Source organism: Olea europaea, chromosome 11 (assembly GCF_002742605.1).
Source record: "Olea europaea var. sylvestris chromosome 11, O_europaea_v1, whole genome shotgun sequence".
Classification (NCBI taxonomy): domain Eukaryota; kingdom Viridiplantae; phylum Streptophyta; class Magnoliopsida; order Lamiales; family Oleaceae; genus Olea; species Olea europaea.
The window spans coordinates 11,861,820-11,881,568 of NC_036247.1; the positions used below are offsets into that span (position 1 = coordinate 11,861,820).

Genomic DNA, 19,749 nt, shown 5'->3' on the forward strand with positions numbered 1-19,749 from the left:
GCACATTGCTATAAATAAGTCAGCCGGACCGGAACTGGTCTCGATTCGCTGGTTTCCTGTGGGTCTTATAACATGAATGAACAAGACCAGTGTAAATAGAGAATCTTAGGTGCCGTTTGATTTGATCCCTTGTTTGATTCCTTTAAAATTTTAAAATATTTTTTTTCTTTCCTTTCAATCACATATTTTTTAATAAAAAATAAAATAAATACAAGAAAATAATAAATTGACTTGACAAAAATTAGGAAATAAGCTTCATCAGACGTCCCTTCCATGTTGTTTAAGAGATATTAAGGGACACCATATTTGAGCCCTTGTTTGACACCATTATTTTTTATTTTATTTTATTATTATTATTTTTTTGACATTTTTAGAAGAAATATGACCGTTGGTCTGTGAAGTAATTTTTTTTTTCTCATTTCGTCCAACACAAAAGTGACATGTAACTGTAACATTAATGGGTTTTGATTTCACTTTACCAATTTTGCTTCTCTCCAAACAAAACATGCACACGTCTAACCAAAGGAGCGGGGGTATAGTTGAAAATCAAACATAACCATCAATAATCAAATACATATGGCCTTAAATGGTGGGCTCTACTGATGTGATTGAAAATGAGTTCTTTGGTCAAAAATGGCACCCATACACGCGCTGAATAAGGATTCGATTAATGGTTTTAGTATCGCTTGATTGATAAAATGATTTCTCAAATGCATAGAAGCTTTTCTTCTAGGTACAACATATTAAGTTCAATATCCTCGTTCATTATACAAATTGTAGATGATCACTGCGTCGTATATGCCTCAAGTTTCTCACCTTTATTGATCTTGGATTCCTTACATCGACATTCATTAGGTGTCATATCATCGCGTAGAAGAGTATCATCATCATTTTTCACTTGTACTTTCCTGCTCGAAAAAATCACCTGCCTACTCACTTTCTTCCTTTTACGTTGGAGAAGATGATAAGTTATTTTATACGCTTATTTGTGCTATAAACTTGAATTATATAGTAAATTTGAGCAAAATTCTACTTAATTTATGTCAAATATTGTAATTGTAGGTAAAACTTAGACCTTTAGGCATTTTGAGCAAAAATGATGATTCTAAGCTAACTAGAGTTGTATCAACGCAATTGAAGGTTAGCCTGATTGTGCGTGATTAACAGGAAACATTAAGGGAGTAATTGAAGGAAAATTTTAAGTTTCGGGGACTGAAATTCAACTTATTAAAAGTTTAGGAATTAAATTGCACATTTTTTAAACTTACGGAAGACCTGGATGCCTATGAAAGTTGCAGGATCAATATTAAAGATTATGTTGAAAAAGTACCAAAACCAAACAAAAATAATGAAGCAGAGACTAAATTGAAATAAGTTAAAAAGTTCAGGATATATCGTGGTCAGCAAACATAATTTGTTTATGAAGAGTTCCACGAGAGACTTAAAAAAATATTCATGAATTTCCATGGTCTCTGAAATTAAGGAACGAAGAATTAGATTGTTTTTATTTTCCATGTTTTGAGTTTTATATTATAAACTTTATTTCTATTTCAAAAATGCATTTTAAAAAGTATCATACCAAACAGATTTTGGATGCTTTACAATACCCAAAAGGGAAAACAGTTTGAAAACAATGAACCAAATACTCCCTTATAAGTTGAACCATTTAGAACAAATGTAATTATGGAATCGAATCGCCTCATTAATCAGAAAGTCCATTTTAATTCTTGAACAAGTCCTACAATTCTTGAAAAAAATTATTGTGATAATTTCGATAATGTCGGTTAATACTTCCACTACAAAGAAAAGAAGGGTGGATATGATTTGCTTTAAGCCGTTGTTTGAACCTTATTTTGAGGGAAATAATGCATTTAAATAGTGATTAGTGGAGAATATGTGGTTAAAAATTCGGGAAATGTTTTGAATTTGTATTTAATATTATTTTATTGAAAAATATGTTGTTGAAAATGAGTTTTGAAAAAATGATTTCTTAGAAGAATGGAGCTCAAACAAGGGCTAAAATGTAATTCTTCCATTTGGTTGGTGCATTGAATTTGGACCAGCCTCAATATTTTTAAAAATAAAAGTTTATGGTGTATTTGATTGTATTTATTTTGGAAAATATCAATTTTCTACCCAAATTCCAAATAAGTGTTTGATTGTTATTTTTTCCATTAAAAATATTTTCTAACCTTGAAAATATGCTTAATTTTCTTGTTTTTAAGGAAAATATTTTTTTTGGGAGAGTAGGTTTTTGTTTTTTTCAAAACAAGGAAAATATTTTATTTTCTAAGTGATACTTTTCATGGGAATCAAACACTCTTAGTTCAATTTCGAGTATTAGAGTAAAAAATTGGATCAAACCATTCAACATTCTAATACATACAATCGTTTAAATCTAAATAAAACAAAACCAAAACCACTTTGGATAGGTTTGTCCTAAACGCAGCCATTTATAACAAAACTATACTAACTCCGCCCAATAATCAAATATTGCCCCGTTTGGCCCCCTTTTGAAATAGTGTTTTTTTGAAAAATGAGTGGTTGAAAAAGAAAAAAAAAAGTCTTCGATTTACGCGTAATATTATTTTATGAAAGATTATGTGGTTGAAAATAGGAGATAGAAAAATGAAATGTAATTGAATGAAAATTATCTATATTTGAGCCTCATTCTTTAAAAAAAATTTAAAATTCATTTTCACACACTTTCGCCCGGTAAAATAATTTTACATGCATCTCAAAATTTTGATTTCTTTTCGTTACGCATTTTTTTGAAAAATACTCTATGTCAGCCATCATCTTCTCTTTAACTTTTGACGTCTAATATGGTAATAAATAGTCAACAACCAGATTTAGATGTGCACAGTGCTGATCAATCAAGAAAGGTTTATTCTCAAAGAATATACTTTGCTTGGTGAGAGAGAGTGTAGAGATAACACCCCACGCCACCCCACTATATACATCAATTCTATCTTGCTAAAGCTTAAGGCAAACTGTGTATTAATCAGTGGTGCTCTGAACATGTTTTGTTGATGGTCATCTAATCAATCCTGCACTTTGTATGCAGCATTTGTGGTATAATTAGATGATCATCAACAAACATCTTCATTACTCCACCTCCTTCATTGACTTTCAACTGGTTGGGCTAACTAGCTACATTTTTATCCAAGACAAAGGTAATTCTGCTTAATATAATCAACATTACTGTTTTAAATTTTATTTTCTTCACGAACATGAGATAATTTATGAGTGTGGATTACTTTTCTTGAGACTATTTGATCCTGCCAAGCTCTGGTAGTTCACCCTTTTGTTTTTTGTTTTAATTTCTGGATCATCTAGTGATTTTACTTTGAACGGATAAAAAGATCGTGTTAATCCACTTAATATAGATCGGACAAACGAGATTTTATTAATAAACGCGTAGAACGCCAACATAAACTAAAAATATGCAGAGTACTTACTTGAGAAGTAATAAGCAGAAACAAGACACGAAGAAGTTAGAAAATGGTAGATCAAGTTTAAAGTTCGACTTTTTGTTCATAAGATGATTTGCCTTAAGAATGCAGGGCAAAATGAAAGTGGAAGCAAGGTCAAAGAATTGAATCGATTAGGCAGGAATATCGGGTCAATTGTAATAGTTGAAAAGTAGTGTCTAAAAATACACAGCTACCGAGACATATTGGTCAATAAATGTGACTGATCTTGGTAAATCCTATCCAAAAATACACGTCTTTTAGAAAAAAGGACAAGCATATTCTAGAAGTCATCGTCACAGGGCATAATCACGAGTTAGATATATGACCTCGCTACTACCAAATTGAAATATTGATGAGGTTTTAAATGTTATGTTTTGAAGTTTGAGGATCTAAGGATCTAAGTGCTACACTAATCAAATATTGAAAACCTCTTCCACTATTTTCTCATAAATAGTTGTTTCCATTCACTTTTCACACAATTCAACATTACTCACACCAAGACTTTTGCATTCTGACCCTTTTGGTTTTTCTCTCATTTTTCATGACTCTTGTCCTTCGTTTTCAGCATGGGTTTGGCTAGAGTTAGCATTGGGCAATATAGATCACAAGAGATTGAGCTCAGCCAGCCGATCTGATCCGATTTGTTTAAGTCCTTGTTTGTTTATCATTTGTTTCTCATTTTTAGAAGAAATTAGACTGTTAATGGACCCCGCCTGACCCCTTTTTTTTTACTAAACTCTCACATTGTGGGTGAGTTGCAGGCTTCCAACGGTAAAAAAAACTTATTTTTATGCAGGACAAATGGGAAACAAACATGAACTAAATTTAAGTCTGTTTCAGTTCTTTTAAATCAAAAAATTGTCTAGTCTAGTATGGTTCTTGATTGTAATAGTCGAAATCGAATAATTCAATCTAACTTGATTATATGTTTTAAATATAGTGGAGTCTCTAGTTTGATAATTACGAGCAAGGAGCAATGTGTTGTCTTGGGACAAGTGCGATAGAATATAGAAAATTTTGCCCTCCGAGGCATAGCTTAGTGGTGCAAAGGATAGGAGTGAGGTTATCTCACGCTTTACTGGTAGCCGCAGTGTGGGAGTTCGATTCCTGAAATAAGGAATTTAATTTCTTGTAGGCGCAGTCAGGGGCGGACCCACGTGGGGTCATGTGGGGTCAAATGACCCCACAGTTTTCTGGAATTTTTTTTTTTTTTTTTTTTTTTTTTAAAATTTAACTTTCATACTGTGAGTCAAATGCATTTGTTTACATTTTTACTGTTATTAATTTCTGTTCTTTTTTGTTTTTCGGTTAAATTTTTGGGTAAATTGTTTCAAGATTCGTTACCTTTTTGGAGCATTGAATTTTTATTATGGAGGAAATTGGGGTTTCTTCTACATTGATTACAGTGTAATCATATTGGTTCTTCGCAGAGCGTTAAAAATCTCTGTGGCGGCTGAGAAAGACTGGACTGAAGGGGAAGATAAAGAAGGAACTGGGTTTCATCAATCTTACTGGAAAATCATATTCTTTTACTTCAATTTTGGGTGTGTTTTCTCTTTTATCAAAAAGTTATGATTTTTAACATTGGTTCTCTGTGATTGTGTGTAGTGTGTGTCTCTTTGCTTTACGTATCCATTATTTAGTCCATAAATATATCATATAATCCAACGATTTCTTCCCAAAGTGTACATATCGAACATGAACAACAAACAAGCGATTTTTCTTTTTTTTTTCATGATACGTTGTTCGAAAAAAAAAATTTTGACCCCACAGTTCAGATGGTCTGGGTCCGCCCCTGGGCGCAGTGTACAGACAGCTCTTGTTCCCTGGCCTGTTGGGGCACATCCCGCGATTTACTTTCCTCACAAAGCTTTAGAGGCGGGGCGGGGCGGGCCCTCAAGGTTGGGGGTCAACCTTTTTTTTTTTTTTTTTTTTTTTGAATATAGAAAATTTTGAATTTGGGGTATTTTTGTAAAATTGGGAGTAAAAAAGATCCCGAACAGCTTGCTAAGCTGTTTACAAACAATTTGCAATGCAATGGTCATGAAATTTGTCGACGTATCAAACGAAATACTACATATGTTGTCTGACAATATTGATTAAGATATCAAAAATCTTGTCACAATGGAGAATGTATTAGAAGATTATGCAAATTATATTATTCTGTTATTTAAACTAACGTGCAGAATACCCAAGTAGAGTAAATGCAAGCAAAATACTTGCTTGAAAAGAAAAATGCAAAAATCAGAAATGTAGAAGTTAAGAAAAGATAGATCGAAGTAAGAGTTCATCTCTTTATTTCCAAGATGATTGTGCCTTGCACTAATTAATGCTCATGGTTAAGCAACAGTCTCCGAAAATACAACGATTTTTTCTTGCGATATCAACCCTTTGAACAACAAAAATTGCCAACCATAAATGTTTATTGTACTCTCTTTATTAAAAAGGGACTTATGTAACTACGAGTGCAGGGCAAAATGATAATGAAAGAAAAATGAGCAAATTTTACAGGACTAATTTATAGTCTTTGTTTGACTTTCTTTATATTAAAACTTTTTATTTTTTATACTTATTTTTAACTATACATTTACAAAATAAAATATTCTACACATAATTCTAAAATTTTCTTACTTTTTAACCACATATTCTTCAAAAATTACTATTCAAAACATCATTTCTCCCCCAATTTCTCTTTTTGATGGCCATTATTTGAAAAAATAAATAAATTTACAAACTTCTTTTTAACTACACATTCACATAATAAAATATTCTATATATGAACCTAATTTTTTTTTTTTTTTACTTTTTAACCATACGTTCTCCCAAAAACTCACTATTCAAAATATTATTTTTTCCAAATGGTGATCATCAAGCAAGGGCTTCTATCGGCCATCAAACATAGAAGCTGTGTTTGAAAGGGAGAAAGGACAGCTGTCTGTTTTGGATTATGTCAAAATGGCATGTTCCTACAAGAGAGAGATTCTAGAATCAGCGTTATCTCATTCATTGGTGAATTGAATTTTTACCTTATTGTATTTGAACTTCAACTTATTTAATTAGGAAGATTAAAATAAATTTATTTATTTGTTCGAAAAGAATATATTGGGCCAAGCCCAATCCTAAAACCCAAGAGCCCAAGTTTGGCCTAAGCAGTCGGTATGCACATATAAGCTTTGGATCGTACCCAATAGGAGATTTAAATCTCATCCATTCCAACGACTAGTGGTACTTCTTGAGCCTCTAAAGGTTGTCCGATTTCAAAAGTAGTGTTAACTCCAAAAAGTGCGCCAACAGATGTTGGTCCCACCCGCGCTTGCGTGGGCGAATGTCCAACACGCTAAGACACGTGGACGGTCTAAAATGAGTGGTTCAAAGGGTGTGGGAGTAGCCCAACGACGCGGGACGGTGACGTTCGGAATTCGACGGGTTGTTGGTAATCCGATTGTACAATAATTACCAACAGGTGTTCATAAATGTATATGTAAATATGTATAATCTCGATTTGTGTATTGCAAGTAAAATGAGAGAGAGTTGAGTAAATGTAGTTCTTTGTATTGATTCTTGCATTAGTCTTTTGATATTACACAAGGGAAGTATTTATAGTAGTACATATGAAATGGGAGCCCTTGGATGAAGTGGCACGTGACCTCATCTCTTTAGTTCAAACATCTTTTCCTAGGTATGGGGCTTGACTTGCTAGTTTACGGCGCATTTATTGCCTGTGCAGGGCCTCCATGCTAGTGACAAGACTTGACCTTTATGCTTATGACAAACGTTCTATCAATCATTCGAATAAGATCTGTGCAGACGATCTCTTGGGAGAAGTGACCATGGAGGATGTTTCCTTGTGGTTCAGAGGCTCGCGCATCAGCTTCGAGGCTTCGGCCACAGCTACTCTCAACAGGTTCCAGCAGCCTGGCTTCGGTTCGTAGGCCTCGGTCAATGGGCCTCGGACAAAAAGGAGCCTCAGCAGATGGACTTCGACTCGAAACAGTTTGGATGTAGCCCACCTCGGCATTGTGTGCCACCTCGACAGGAATGCCACGTGGATCGCCATGAGTGGGCCATTGTCCCAGGTAGGTTGGCCAGATGTCAGATGTGACAACACACAACAATAGTCCCCCAAGTCCAAGTACATTCATTTATGTAATGCTTGGACTTTAATGGAGTAAAAATTGAAAGAATTTTTGAACCCCAAATAGTAGTCCCCCAAGTCCAAGTATAAATACTTATATCATGGTTGGAGTTAGAGAAGTGTTGCTGTGGGTGAGCGATGAAGTAGGCGAGGTGTTGAACTTTTGAAGAGGAAGTCGAAGTGGTTAGGAACCGAAATAAGCGAACATAAATCAAGGTTCTTGCCTAGGAAGTCCTTAATCTTTTCTCTCAAAATGTTGGATAGGCTTTTGCCTACCTTCAGCACCTTGGAAGGGTCTCGGGGGTCGGCCGAGAAGCTCTCAAGTTCCTCTACAAGGGATGCTTAAGGCTCATGTTCCATTATGCGGAGGTCAATCTCATCAATGATCAGCACCTCCGGATTAAGCGGCACGTCAATCATATCAACATCTTCCTATTTAGCAGGAGCGTCACCTGGGACATCCGCCATGACCACATCAGCCATGATCACGTAGACGTCCCGGGGCTCTACCTTCTTAATGGAGCTTAGATAGCACTCTCTCGAGCCTCTCTGGTCGCCTCTCACCGTTGCCACCCCGTTTTCTGTCGGGAATTTCATGCATAGGTGGTGGATGGAAGTGACTGCTCCCAATTCCTTCGGGGCTGGTCTGCCCAAGACTCCGTGGTAAGCCGATCGACTGTCAACTATGAGGAATTCCATGAAGTTCATCGCAGTTTGAGGAGACTCTCCCATCTCCACTGCCAGTGTTATGTTTCCCCTCGGAGTGATGCTATCTCCGGTAAATCCGTACAATGGAGTGGTGGTGGGCGTCAACTGATGGTCCAATATCATTTTGTCAAAGGCGGACCCAAACAGGATGTTGACGGAGCTGCCGTTGTCGACTAGCATTTGTTTGAGCCCATTCCGGGCTATGACAGCCCTCACCACAAGCGCATCGCAATGGAGGTAATGAACTCCTTCGGCGTCTTCCTAGGTGAAGACAATAGGTGGTACTTGGTTTCTTCGGGAGCTATTGTCCACAATGTAACTCGTCAAAGGGGGGTGTTTAGCCTCTCGAGCATAATTTCTTTTGGAGTTTCGTGTTTCACCACTAACATAAGGGCCTCCAAATATGGTATCCACCTCGTGGATAGGGGCCTCATCTTGAGCGTGTCGATTTCTTCGGTGCCTACGCCCTTCCCTGGGCCTCTCTGCATCCCGCTCCCTTCATCGTGGGGATTCATCCCTTTGACGGGGGGCGGCCTCCTCACGCCCACGTCGGTTGTCCTGCTTGGGCGGGGGCCTGTCCGCCTGGGGCGAATCATGTCTGTCTCTGGCCGGTTCCTGTCGAGAGCGATGTGCATAATCTCTGCAATCCGCGGTGTCATGCTCGTAGGACCTGTGGTGCAAACAGTATCCTGAGAGGTTCAGATTGGACCTATATCTATGTGTAATGCCTCGGCCTCGGCCTCGGCCTCCCCCTCTGCGGGGTCTCCGCTGGGCCTCCATCTGATGTGGGTCAGTAATTGGGTTGACATCCTCATATGCCAAGGTAGGAACCCCGTTCAGAGTTGTGGTGGCCAGTGCTTGTCCAGAGTTCTCATTTCCGGTCTGGTTCATCTGGTAGTCCATGAGGTGGGAGGTCGGACCCCTACCTCACTGCCTTTGAGGAGGTGGGAGGCCTCTGTTTGCCCTGTTCCTATGCTCAATCAATTCCTCATTGATTATCTCCCTTCTCATCATCTCTAGTAGGGCGTCATAGGTGGTGGGGTCTTGATTCTGCACATCCCTCCAGAATAGGGTGTTCATGTCCAGGCCTCCCCTCAATGCAGATAGTGTTTCTCTGTCGGTGACTTGTACACAGTAAGTCATCTCGTCGGTGAAGCGTGATAGGAAGCTCTTTAGGGACTCCCCATGCGCCTGTCTCATGTCTTGGAGACGTTGGATGGGGGCCTCTCCTTCCTTACTCACTGCGAATCGCTTCAAGAATGTTGTCTTGAACTCGGGCCAGCTTCGGATGCTCCCAGGTGGCAACCTACTATACCAGATTCCAGCCGCTCTACTGAGAGTTAAGTGGAAAGCCCTGCACTTCACGGCTAGGGTGGCACCCCTCAGGCTCATGTGAGTTTTGTAAGCGTTGAGGTGCTTCTCCGGTTCGCCTCTCCCGTCATACTTTGGTATTTTTGGCATGACGTAGTAGCTCGGGACCTGGGCATTCCTTAGTTCTCTTGAGAATGGCAGGTTCTTCTCATCATCGTCCAAGTCACAGGACCTCTGCTGCTCATCAGAATCGTAGTCATCGGCCTCGTACCTTGGTAGTTGGTGAGAGGGTCCGGGCCGGTTCCTAGCCTCTTCCTCCCTCCTTTGCGGGGCAGCGCGGGGGGCATTTTTATGCCTTCTCTCCCGCTGCTGGGGCATTGGAGGTGGAGCCTGTGGCCTCGTCCGAGGCTACTGAGCCTGCTGTTGACTGAGCCTCGGTTCAGCGGGGCTGATTCTGTCAAAAACACTGTTAGCTCTCCTATGTCTTGGATCTTGCTCATATGGAGGTGGAAAATCATCGTGGCTCATTTGGGCCTCGGTGGGTCGGCCAAAAGCATAGTTGGAGGAAATGTTGACTCCCACTTCCCTCTCGAACGGGCTTCCACCTCGGCCATAGTCTGGCGAGGCAGCCCTATGACTCTGAACCTCGTCCTCTTGCTGATAGTGCCCGTGGGGGGCGTATGGAGGAATGGAGAAGCCTCCCTAGCCTTGCGTTTGGGCCATGAGCTCCCTCATGGCCAAGTTTTGATTGGCAATATCCCTCATGTTGGCTGCCATGGTAGCCATTTCTCTTGACAGTCGTGCTGTCGCACGCATTCCACCTCTCCTTTGGTGGTGGTGGAGCCTCGGTCGAGCTGTTGGGGCAGCAGGCTGGGGAGGCACATTCGTGCTTTCTCTTACCCTCCTGGGGGGAGTATCTTCATTAGAACTCATATTTCTTTATCAAATTCAGATTTGTCCAAGTGATAGGGGTTCCTCCTATTCTTTTTCAAGAACAAATCTTTTTTCAAGGGGGGTTGCCCAAATGTTTTTCAATAAGCTTTTACCACAAGGTTGCTCGTGATTATGGTATGGTTTTCCACAGACGGCGCCAATCTGTTGACCCCAAAAAATGCGCCAACAGATGCCAGTCCCACCCGCGCTTGCGTGGACGAATGTCCAACACGCTAAGACACGTGGACGGTCTAAAATGAGCGGTTCAAAGGGCGTGGGAGTAGCCCAATGACGCGGGACGGTGACGTTCGGAATTCGGCGGGTTGTTGGTAATCCGATTGTACAATAATTACCAACCGGTGTTCATAAATGTATATGTAAATGTGTATAATCTCGATTTGTGTATTGCAAGTAAAATGAGAGAGAATTGAGTAAATGTAGTTCTTTGTATTGATTCTTGCATTAGCCTTTTGATATTACACAAGGGAAGTATTTATAGTAGTACATATGAAATGGGAGCCCTTGGATGAAGGGGCACGTGGCCTCATCTCTTTAGTTCAAACATCTTTTCCTAGGTATGGGGCTTGACTTGCTAGCTTTCGGCGCATTTATTGCCTGTGCAGGGCCTCCATGCTAGTGACAAGACTTGACCTTTATGCTTATGACAAACGTTCCATCAATCATTCGAATAAGATCTGTGCAGGCGGTCTCTTGGGAGAAGTGACCATGGAGGATGTTTCCTTGTGGTTCAGAGGCTCGCGCATCAGCTTCGAGGCTTCGGCCACAGCTGCTCTCAACAGGTTCCAGCAGCCTGGCTTCGGTTCGTAGGCCTCGGTCAATGGGCATCGGACAAAAAGGAGCCTCGGCATATGGACTTCGACTCAAAACAGTTCAGATGTAGCCCACCTCGGCATTGTGTGCCACCTCGACAGGAATGCCACGTGGATCGCCATGAGTGGGCCATTGTCACAGGTAGGTTGGTCAGATGTGACAACACGCAACAAGTAGCATCCTCTAAAAGTTGTATGTTTTCAAAACATTCAATGTTGTAATGTTTTGGTACCATTGTGACATCTATGCACAATGTAATAACCATATTAGATATTGTGTGGCCTTTTAATTAAAAAGTAACACAACCTGTCACATTTAAATGGATAACCTTAATTCATATTCAACTCAAAAAAGTAAGTATCGGTTAAAATATTTTATTACACAAATTCAAATTAGATAGTAGGACTGTTAGGTCTCCATTTGTAATTGGCCATTCCTTAAAAAAAAAAAATTAAAGTAATGGAGTTGTAATTACAGTCAAAGAGTCGACAAGTTGATAGTATAGGTTTTTAAGGAGTCAGAAAGCTCAAAGATTAAAAAAAATCACATATGATCAATAAGATGTGATTAGAAATAAAAGGAGTGTCAAAATGAAGCACAAGTCATATTCCAAATTCTCAGGCACAAATTGCGACACATTTTTTACATAATGATCAATGAGATGTGATTAGAAATCAAAGGAGTCTCAAAGTGAAGCACAAGTCATTCTCCAAATTCTCATCATAAGTTGTAGAGTTGCACAAAAAATTGCGAAAATCACAAATCGAACCAAAACTGTTGATTCGAAACCATTGGTTTGAATTCACATGGATCGCGATCATTTCCCCCTCAATGGTTTGGTTTAGGTTTTGATTTTCAAAAATCGTATAAAACCAAACCAAAGTGTTTTTAAAATTTTTAATTAGAACATTATTTTTATTCACTTATAAATTTTAAAGTTTTCATTTTTTAGAAAAAAATACCAATTTGGCAATATAAATTCCAACCGGCTCATTAAAATAATCATAAAAATAAATTAAGTTCATCATTATTGGCCCATGGTTTAACAAATTTACAACACATGTTCTTACCCGATATCTAAATTAAACTAAAATTATTCCCAAATCATATGAAATGAAAAAAACGTATATTTTCGACAGTCAAAATCATAATTCAACAAAATTACGGCAGCAAATCATGTCAAAAGTTTCAAAAACCCTAACATAAACTCTCATTTTCCAAACATTTGACCCTTGTCTGTCACTGCTGAACAAATCGCTTGTCGCCTTTTGCCTGTTAGTATGCTAATTTTTATCCGAATAGCCTCTTTCTCCCGAATCTCGATGAGTTCCAGATTCTCATTTAAGTCTTTTTCTCATTGTTCCTTTTTTTTTATTGTTGTTTTTGAACTTATTATACACTTGTGAGTTGTGATTTGGTTAGAAATATGAATATTTGTATGCCTAGATAATTAATAAACTTATTTGTGGTTTGGGAAGAACGAAAGACAGAGCGTATCAATTGTGTAAAAATGTTAAAGCTCCCTAACTGTTACTACTGCATTCTACTTTCATGAAATAGTTAGAGAATGAAATTCCTTAATCCCCGATAAGCATAAACTCTATCAATCTTTGTACATCAAAATATATTACTTCAATCGTATTTATATCTCATTAACAAAACGAAATGGGTTTTAACCAAACTATAATAGTAGAATGTGAATTTACCTTTACCAACCGCTATGTGACAATATGAAAATCAAACAATGAAAGGTAAATAAAAATGAAGAAAGATATATTTGTTCTATCAACATCTTTTAGCAACCAAATTTGAATATTATTTATTCATAGATTTCATGGTAAATATGAATATAATTTAACATTTAACATTATTAGTTCTCGTTTAAACTTATATGTTAACTTTTTTTAAATATGTTACTATAATATCGATAGGTTAACCATAGATTAAAATCAAACCAAACCACAAATTATGGTTTGGTTTGAAAAATAAAATGGTTTGGTTTGGTTTGAAAAAATTTCAAACCGCATGAAATCATTTAAGTTGAAAATATGGCACAAACTGAACCTCATTCACCCCTAACAAGTTGTGAAACATTTTTACATAGAAAATATTCAAATTTGAAAATTTCTACTCTAGAAAATTGTAGCTATTTGAGTTAGCTTCTCAATACACTTTGAGTCACCTCAATTCGATATTGGGAGAAAAATATATGATGAAAATATTTATGGGTGCTCAGAGAAAGCTCGTCTCGAGGCCTTTGAGCGCCCAAAACAAATCCTTGGCCACAAGCTAGGTTCTAACTTGGCGCTTGAGCGACTAGGTTACGTATCCAAACTCTAGATCATGATATTTAGCATTTTTACAATCTCAAATAATTTCAAATACTTCATATTATATATGCTCGTGATATAATTCGTCTCAAACCATCTTTGTGTCATTGATTGAGCCTTTATATATTCAAGAGAACATCTTATGACCAAACAATAATTCCCTAATTCTTTTGATTTAATCAAAAGATCAAATATGAAAAACCCTATCTTCACATATAAGCCTTTAAAATTCTGACTTCGGTCTTAGTGATTCACGCATAGGGAAAGTAGCCTAGAGTTTTGGAAAGTGCGGATTGCCTGGTCAAAGAGGTTATTCGGTGATTTACAAGTTGGGCGGTTAGAGTCAACTAATGTTGAGTAGTACTTGGACTAATTGTAAGTTAGTTTTTCTAGTGAAACTTTTTGACAAGGTGTGCCTAGAGGTTTTAGGTACTTGGAGAGTTCTTAAAGGGGGTTTCCTCCGTCATAAATTTTTGATGTTATTTACTTTTTACTATGTTTGATCTGGATGTTTATGTTATTGTTAATTACGGCTTAGTTGGATTAATAAACTTAATCATTGATAGCCAATGTATATATAGAGACTTCTTGTTTTTTATTATCAGTTGTTTTAATTCCGTATAGTTAGGTCTAAATATTTCCCTAACAAGTGGTCTCAGGCTTAATTGTGATCCGTGATCCCATTTTGTCTAGATGAGTCAATCATTTTCCGATGAAGAATATGAGAATAGAATGGATATTCACAAGGCTTATAACAAAGCTGTTTGAGGAGGGTCTCAAGTTACATAAGGTTAATAGATTAATTTTTACGAAACTGAATATGCTTGAATTAAAAAATGAGAGTCTTATAACCAAAATTGAGGAGTCTACCATATGAGTGAATGAATTTAGGGTTGAGAAGTCCTTGAAAATTAGGGTTAAAACTCTTATGAGTAATCTTGAAAAATCAAATGCCCAACTTCAACCTCTCTTTAGTGGTTCTAAGATGCTTAACAACATATTAGAATTGCAAAAACCGGTTGGGAATAGAGGAGGTTTAGGCTTAAATATTCTTATGCTACTTCCTCTTCTAAAAATAAGTTTGTGCCAACTTTTATCAAGACCTTGTTTGACCCACATTTAAGATATATATATTATTAAACAGTGATTTAACATCATTTCAATTATACATTATTCAATAAATAATACTACACACATATTCAAATTTTTTTCTTTTTTTAATAGCACATTTCCCATCAACAGACTATTTAAAAATACATTCTTATGAAAATAAGGTTCAAAACTTGAAATCAAGCGTTGTTCCTAGGTTCGTTCTCATGCATCACTATTGTGATACGTTAGGACACATAAGGCATAAAATATCACGAGCTCTTGAGTGAGAACAAGAACAAGAAAAAGAGTGTAGGTGATCGAGGACCAAAATCATATGCACTACTTAGGTTTTCTTCGCTTAAGGTTCAAAATTTGAAACCTATGCTTACTCCTAAATTTATTCTCACTTATTACAATTGTGGTGAATTAGGTCACGTTAGACCTAGGTGCCATAAGCCCTTGATTAGGAACAACAAATAAGATTTAGCTACATATGTTAGATTATTGACTAATCAAGTAAGTCACTTGACTGAATTGATGACTCAATCGACTAAAATTACATCTTACTCCAAGAAGGTTTGGATAAAAAAGAGTGAACTCTCCGATAAAAGTGATGCATTAAATTGTGGTATCCCTTGTGCTACTCTTCATGGTAATTTTATCAAAATTTACTAAAAATTATTTTAATCTACGCCAAACAAGGGCTTAAAAAGTTTTAGCCAATTTTTTCAATAAATAATTAAATTCCCGTTATAACATGCTCAAAGTTATTTACATAAAGAATGGCAAAATCACCATTGAAGCATGACCAATTCTAAATCCAAATTCTGAATTGATGCACTGCTCCAATCCCATTCTTGAATCTTGATATACAATCTTCAAGGTTTTAACATCAAACTTTCTTTAGTATTCTCTGAAAGTATGAAATGTGAGTTGGTATGTGAGCACTTCAAGCCAAATCAAGAATCACAATTTGTGAAAATTGAACACAAATGGAACAAGAAATCACAATTTCTATATATATGAAATTGGCGAAACAAGGACAATTGATAATTGATATATCCTTGTAGATGAACCTAGCACCTCTATAGGGCTAGGATCTTTTCCCGTGGTTTCCCTAATTAAGTCCAGAACTTTTATCAAAGCAACCAAAGCGACCTACTCGAACTTATGCAATTTAAATGACGATAATTGTACACAATCAAGCAAATAAGGGATTGTCCTATATAATTATTAGTTTTTCCTGATTTCAATAAAGGGGGGAATTTGAACTATTAATCATATAAAAATCAAAGAAGCAATAAAATATTTTTTTTGCAATTTGTAACCTCTTGATCCAGGGACGGATCTAGGATTTGATTCAAGACCGAACTATAAAATTTCAAATCGGGCTACTATGTTAAAAAAAAAATTTACACAAAAAAAAACCTTAAAAAAAACTCTTGGACCTGAAGGGGGGGGCTACAGCCCAGCCTAGTCCAGCCCCTCCTTAAATCCGTCTCTGTCTTGGTCTGTTATCAATACGTATTAATGTGTCGAGTGTTACATGATTAGATCAATGCTAAATGACAATCAACTCTTCTAATTCTTATAGCACTCATATCTGGCATGTTCCTTGACAATTTATTCGCGATACAATCGCATCATTAAACATTCGAGCATCTCCATATAAATTTAAATTGCTCTCAAAAGTAAATACTCAAGTGGTCTCATTAACTTTTCGAATAAGGCGAGGGATTCTGAGTGTGAATCATGGCCACTACATCGATTTCTATCAACTTCCAATATATCGAGGTGTTAATCATAACATGTGTATAATTTTGTGTAAATAAGATCTTGCAAAAATAAGAAAACAATGAAAATCTGCATGAGAGCACATGAACAACAACAAATTAGGGAGAGACTTTACATAAAATAAGGCGGAGATTTAATATGCTTAAGAGTATCTCCAATGACACACTACCCATTTTTACGAAAAAATGTATTTTGTAATAGTAGATTGATAGAAAATGTGCGGTTGAAAAATAAGGAATTTTTTTTGATTTACATGTAATATTATTTTAATGAATAATGTGTAATTGAAAAAACAAAAGAGAAAAATGTATTTTGGAAAGAATTGGAATCAAGCAAATGTATAGTGAAAATAATTAAATAAAAATGAATTTTAGCGAATCAGGCTCAAAGAGGGGCATAGTAAGGATGAAAATAACTTATATTATAGTAAGGGTGGTTATAATGACATTATAATTTTTACTTGTTACACCACATTTTAATTGCTGTTAAGCTTTCAAATTTTTTCTCGTTGTACCAATTATCTTCTTAATAAAAATAAGAATGTCATGAAAAATCGTTAGTGACATAAATATTATATTGAGTAAAAATTGAGAACTTTAACTGTAATGGTGTAAGAAATAAAAATTGTGGTTATATTACTATCACAATTTTTATTTGATACACTATATTTTAATTGCAGTTAAGTATCTCAATATTTGTTTAATTGTAACAATTATTTTTTAAATCTTTTTAGGTCAAATTCTTATCTTCAACTTTTATTAATTAGTATATCTTATCCTTGATTGTGATTTATATCGAAATATTTTGTTTTCATGCTTTGAAATGTGAAAAAAATAGTTTTATTTCGCACTTTTTATTTATTTACTTTTTAAAAATATGATGAAAGAATGAATTATTTCACGTTATTTCAACGGACTTTTATGGGCTTGTTTGAGCACCATTTTTTTAAAAAAAATACATTTTTTGAATAGTGTATTGATAAGAAATGTGTGGTAAAAAAATAATAGAAAATTTAAATTTACGTGTAATATTATTTTATTGAATAATATGTAGTTGAAATGTGGTCAAATTATTATCAAGTGTGCATTTTTTGTAAAAATGGGGCTCAAACAAGGGCTATATATATATAATTATTATTAAATACAAAATGTGTTAATTAATGGAAAACTTGGATATAAGAATGATATGAAAAATCTTTAAGGACACAAGTACTAAAATGAGCAAAGATTAAGAACTCTAAATACAATTAAAATGTGGTGTAAGAAATAAAAATTGTGCTGCGAATATAATTATCCTTATGTTAAAAGTATTAATAATTAGTAAAAGACAATTATAACCTTAAACATAAAATTCTAGGGCTTCCGTGTACGCTATAAATCTGCAACACGCTAGAGTCTCACTCTCTTAAACCCCTGTGCTTTTTCCCAAACCCTAGCTCGAGAAAAGCTGTATCTTTTGGTGGCCGTCGACTGTTCGACGATTTCGAGCAAGAAGAATGTTACTGCTGTTCGAAACCCCTGCGGGGTTTGCCCTTTTCAAAGTCTTGGATGAAGGCAAGCTCTCCAAAGTTGAGGTATTGTTCTTTGTAAATTATTTGTTTTTTGATTCCCCCGTTTTCTTCTATTGTTGTGCTTTATAATTAATTATTTTTAGATGTAAGAGTAATTTTGTTTTGAGGACGGAGTACTTCTTGACTTGATTGCAGGACTTGTGGAAGGAGTTCTCTACTGCAGATTCAGCTAGACAGGTCATTTTTCTTAATCTATTTATGCTTATCTTTGTATATAAGTGTATATGTTTTAATTGTGTATGAATTTGTGAATATTTCTGGAAAAAATGGAGTTACTTTTGGGCTTATTTCCTGTTTCTATTAGCATAGATGTGATTGTCAAAAAAATTTGATTTTATTGCATTAGCTGGCTGAAGGTTTTTTTGATCATTTAACAACTTCGTCTTCAGCCAATGGAAAAAGGATAAAAGATAAAGAGGGAACACGTGAGTTTTCATCAGCGAATTGACAATATTTGCAGTGCAACGACTATTTAGTGCAATATCATGCCTTCATCTCAATTCTAGTTAATAACTTATAGCTATTTGATTGTTTATATATTATTAGGTGGTTGTGGAGAAAAGTTCAAATTTTAAATGTCACGGGAACTGTTCTTTAAGGGCTCTTTTTAAATAGTACTAACACATCTATGTATTTGTAATGTTGCCCTCCGTTTATGGGTCTAATTAGCTATTGGCTCTATATTCACAATAGGTTGTTAAGCTGAAAGCTTTTTCCAAGTTTGAAAACACATCAGAGGCGCTGTCAGCAGCTACCTTATTGATTGATAGCAAACCAAGCAAGGGTCTTCGCAAATTCCTCCGTTCTCATTGTGAAGATGACATTTTAGCGGTCGCTGACTCGAAACTTGGAAATGCGATTAAGGAAAAACTGGTGCGTTAACACTGATCTAGTGAAGACCTGATGTGCAGCAGTTAACTTGTAACATGCTGCACCTAAGCTTCCCTACAGCTAAGCTAATTGTTTAATGCCTTGCAGCAAATTGAGTGTGTCCATAACAATGCTGTCATGGAACTGATGAGAGGGGTGAGGAGTCAATTGACTGAACTTATCTCTGGTCTAGCTTCTCAAGATTTGGCTCCAATGAGCTTGGGTTTATCTCACAGCCTGTCAAGATACAAGTTGAAATTCAGTCCTGACAAGGTGAATTGTTTTATAGTTTTTCTTCAGTGGTGTTATTTTTTAGATGCCATCAACCTTAATACATATTGTATAAATAAACAAAGGTAAACAGTGAAGTGACCTTATGATGAAAGGTGTATAGAAGCTATTGACATCTTTAAGAGATGCCTGCTATTGCTTGCACAGTGCCAAAAATTTTAATTCTTATGCAGGACAAATTTTTTATTTCTTTATATGTTGTTAAACATCAAATTGAACTTGTTAAGATATCTGTTGGAGAAATTCTCACATCAAGCTTTTGCAAAATGCATTGCAATAAGGTCTTGTAGCAAGGAATAAAAGTTCACATTTTACCATTGCTACCTCTTCATTGCCGAAAGATCTTTGATTAGTTGCTATTTTTAGATATTGCCTTATTTCAATTTTCTTGCAATTGGAACTCAAATT

General features: G+C 36.2%; 1 protein-coding gene and 1 long non-coding RNA gene across 2 annotated transcripts; both read left to right on the forward strand.

The window, feature by feature from the left end:
- The first annotated feature begins 2,983 nt into the window (after positions 1-2,983).
- LOC111403413 lies at positions 2,984-5,083 on the forward strand. Its single transcript, XR_002704449.1, has 2 exons — positions 2,984-3,176; positions 4,907-5,083. It is a non-coding gene; the product is annotated as an uncharacterized LOC111403413 (long non-coding RNA).
- A 12,912-nt stretch (positions 5,084-17,995) lies between these two features.
- LOC111403415 (probable nucleolar protein 5-2) lies at positions 17,996-19,425 on the forward strand. Its single transcript, XM_023031916.1, has 4 exons — positions 17,996-18,183; positions 18,316-18,357; positions 18,874-19,053; positions 19,159-19,425. The coding sequence occupies exons 1-4, from the start codon at positions 18,106-18,108 to the stop codon at positions 19,408-19,410; spliced, it is 552 nt and encodes a 183-aa protein (XP_022887684.1). The 5' UTR covers positions 17,996-18,105; the 3' UTR covers positions 19,411-19,425.
- Positions 19,426-19,749: the final 324 nt, after the last annotated feature.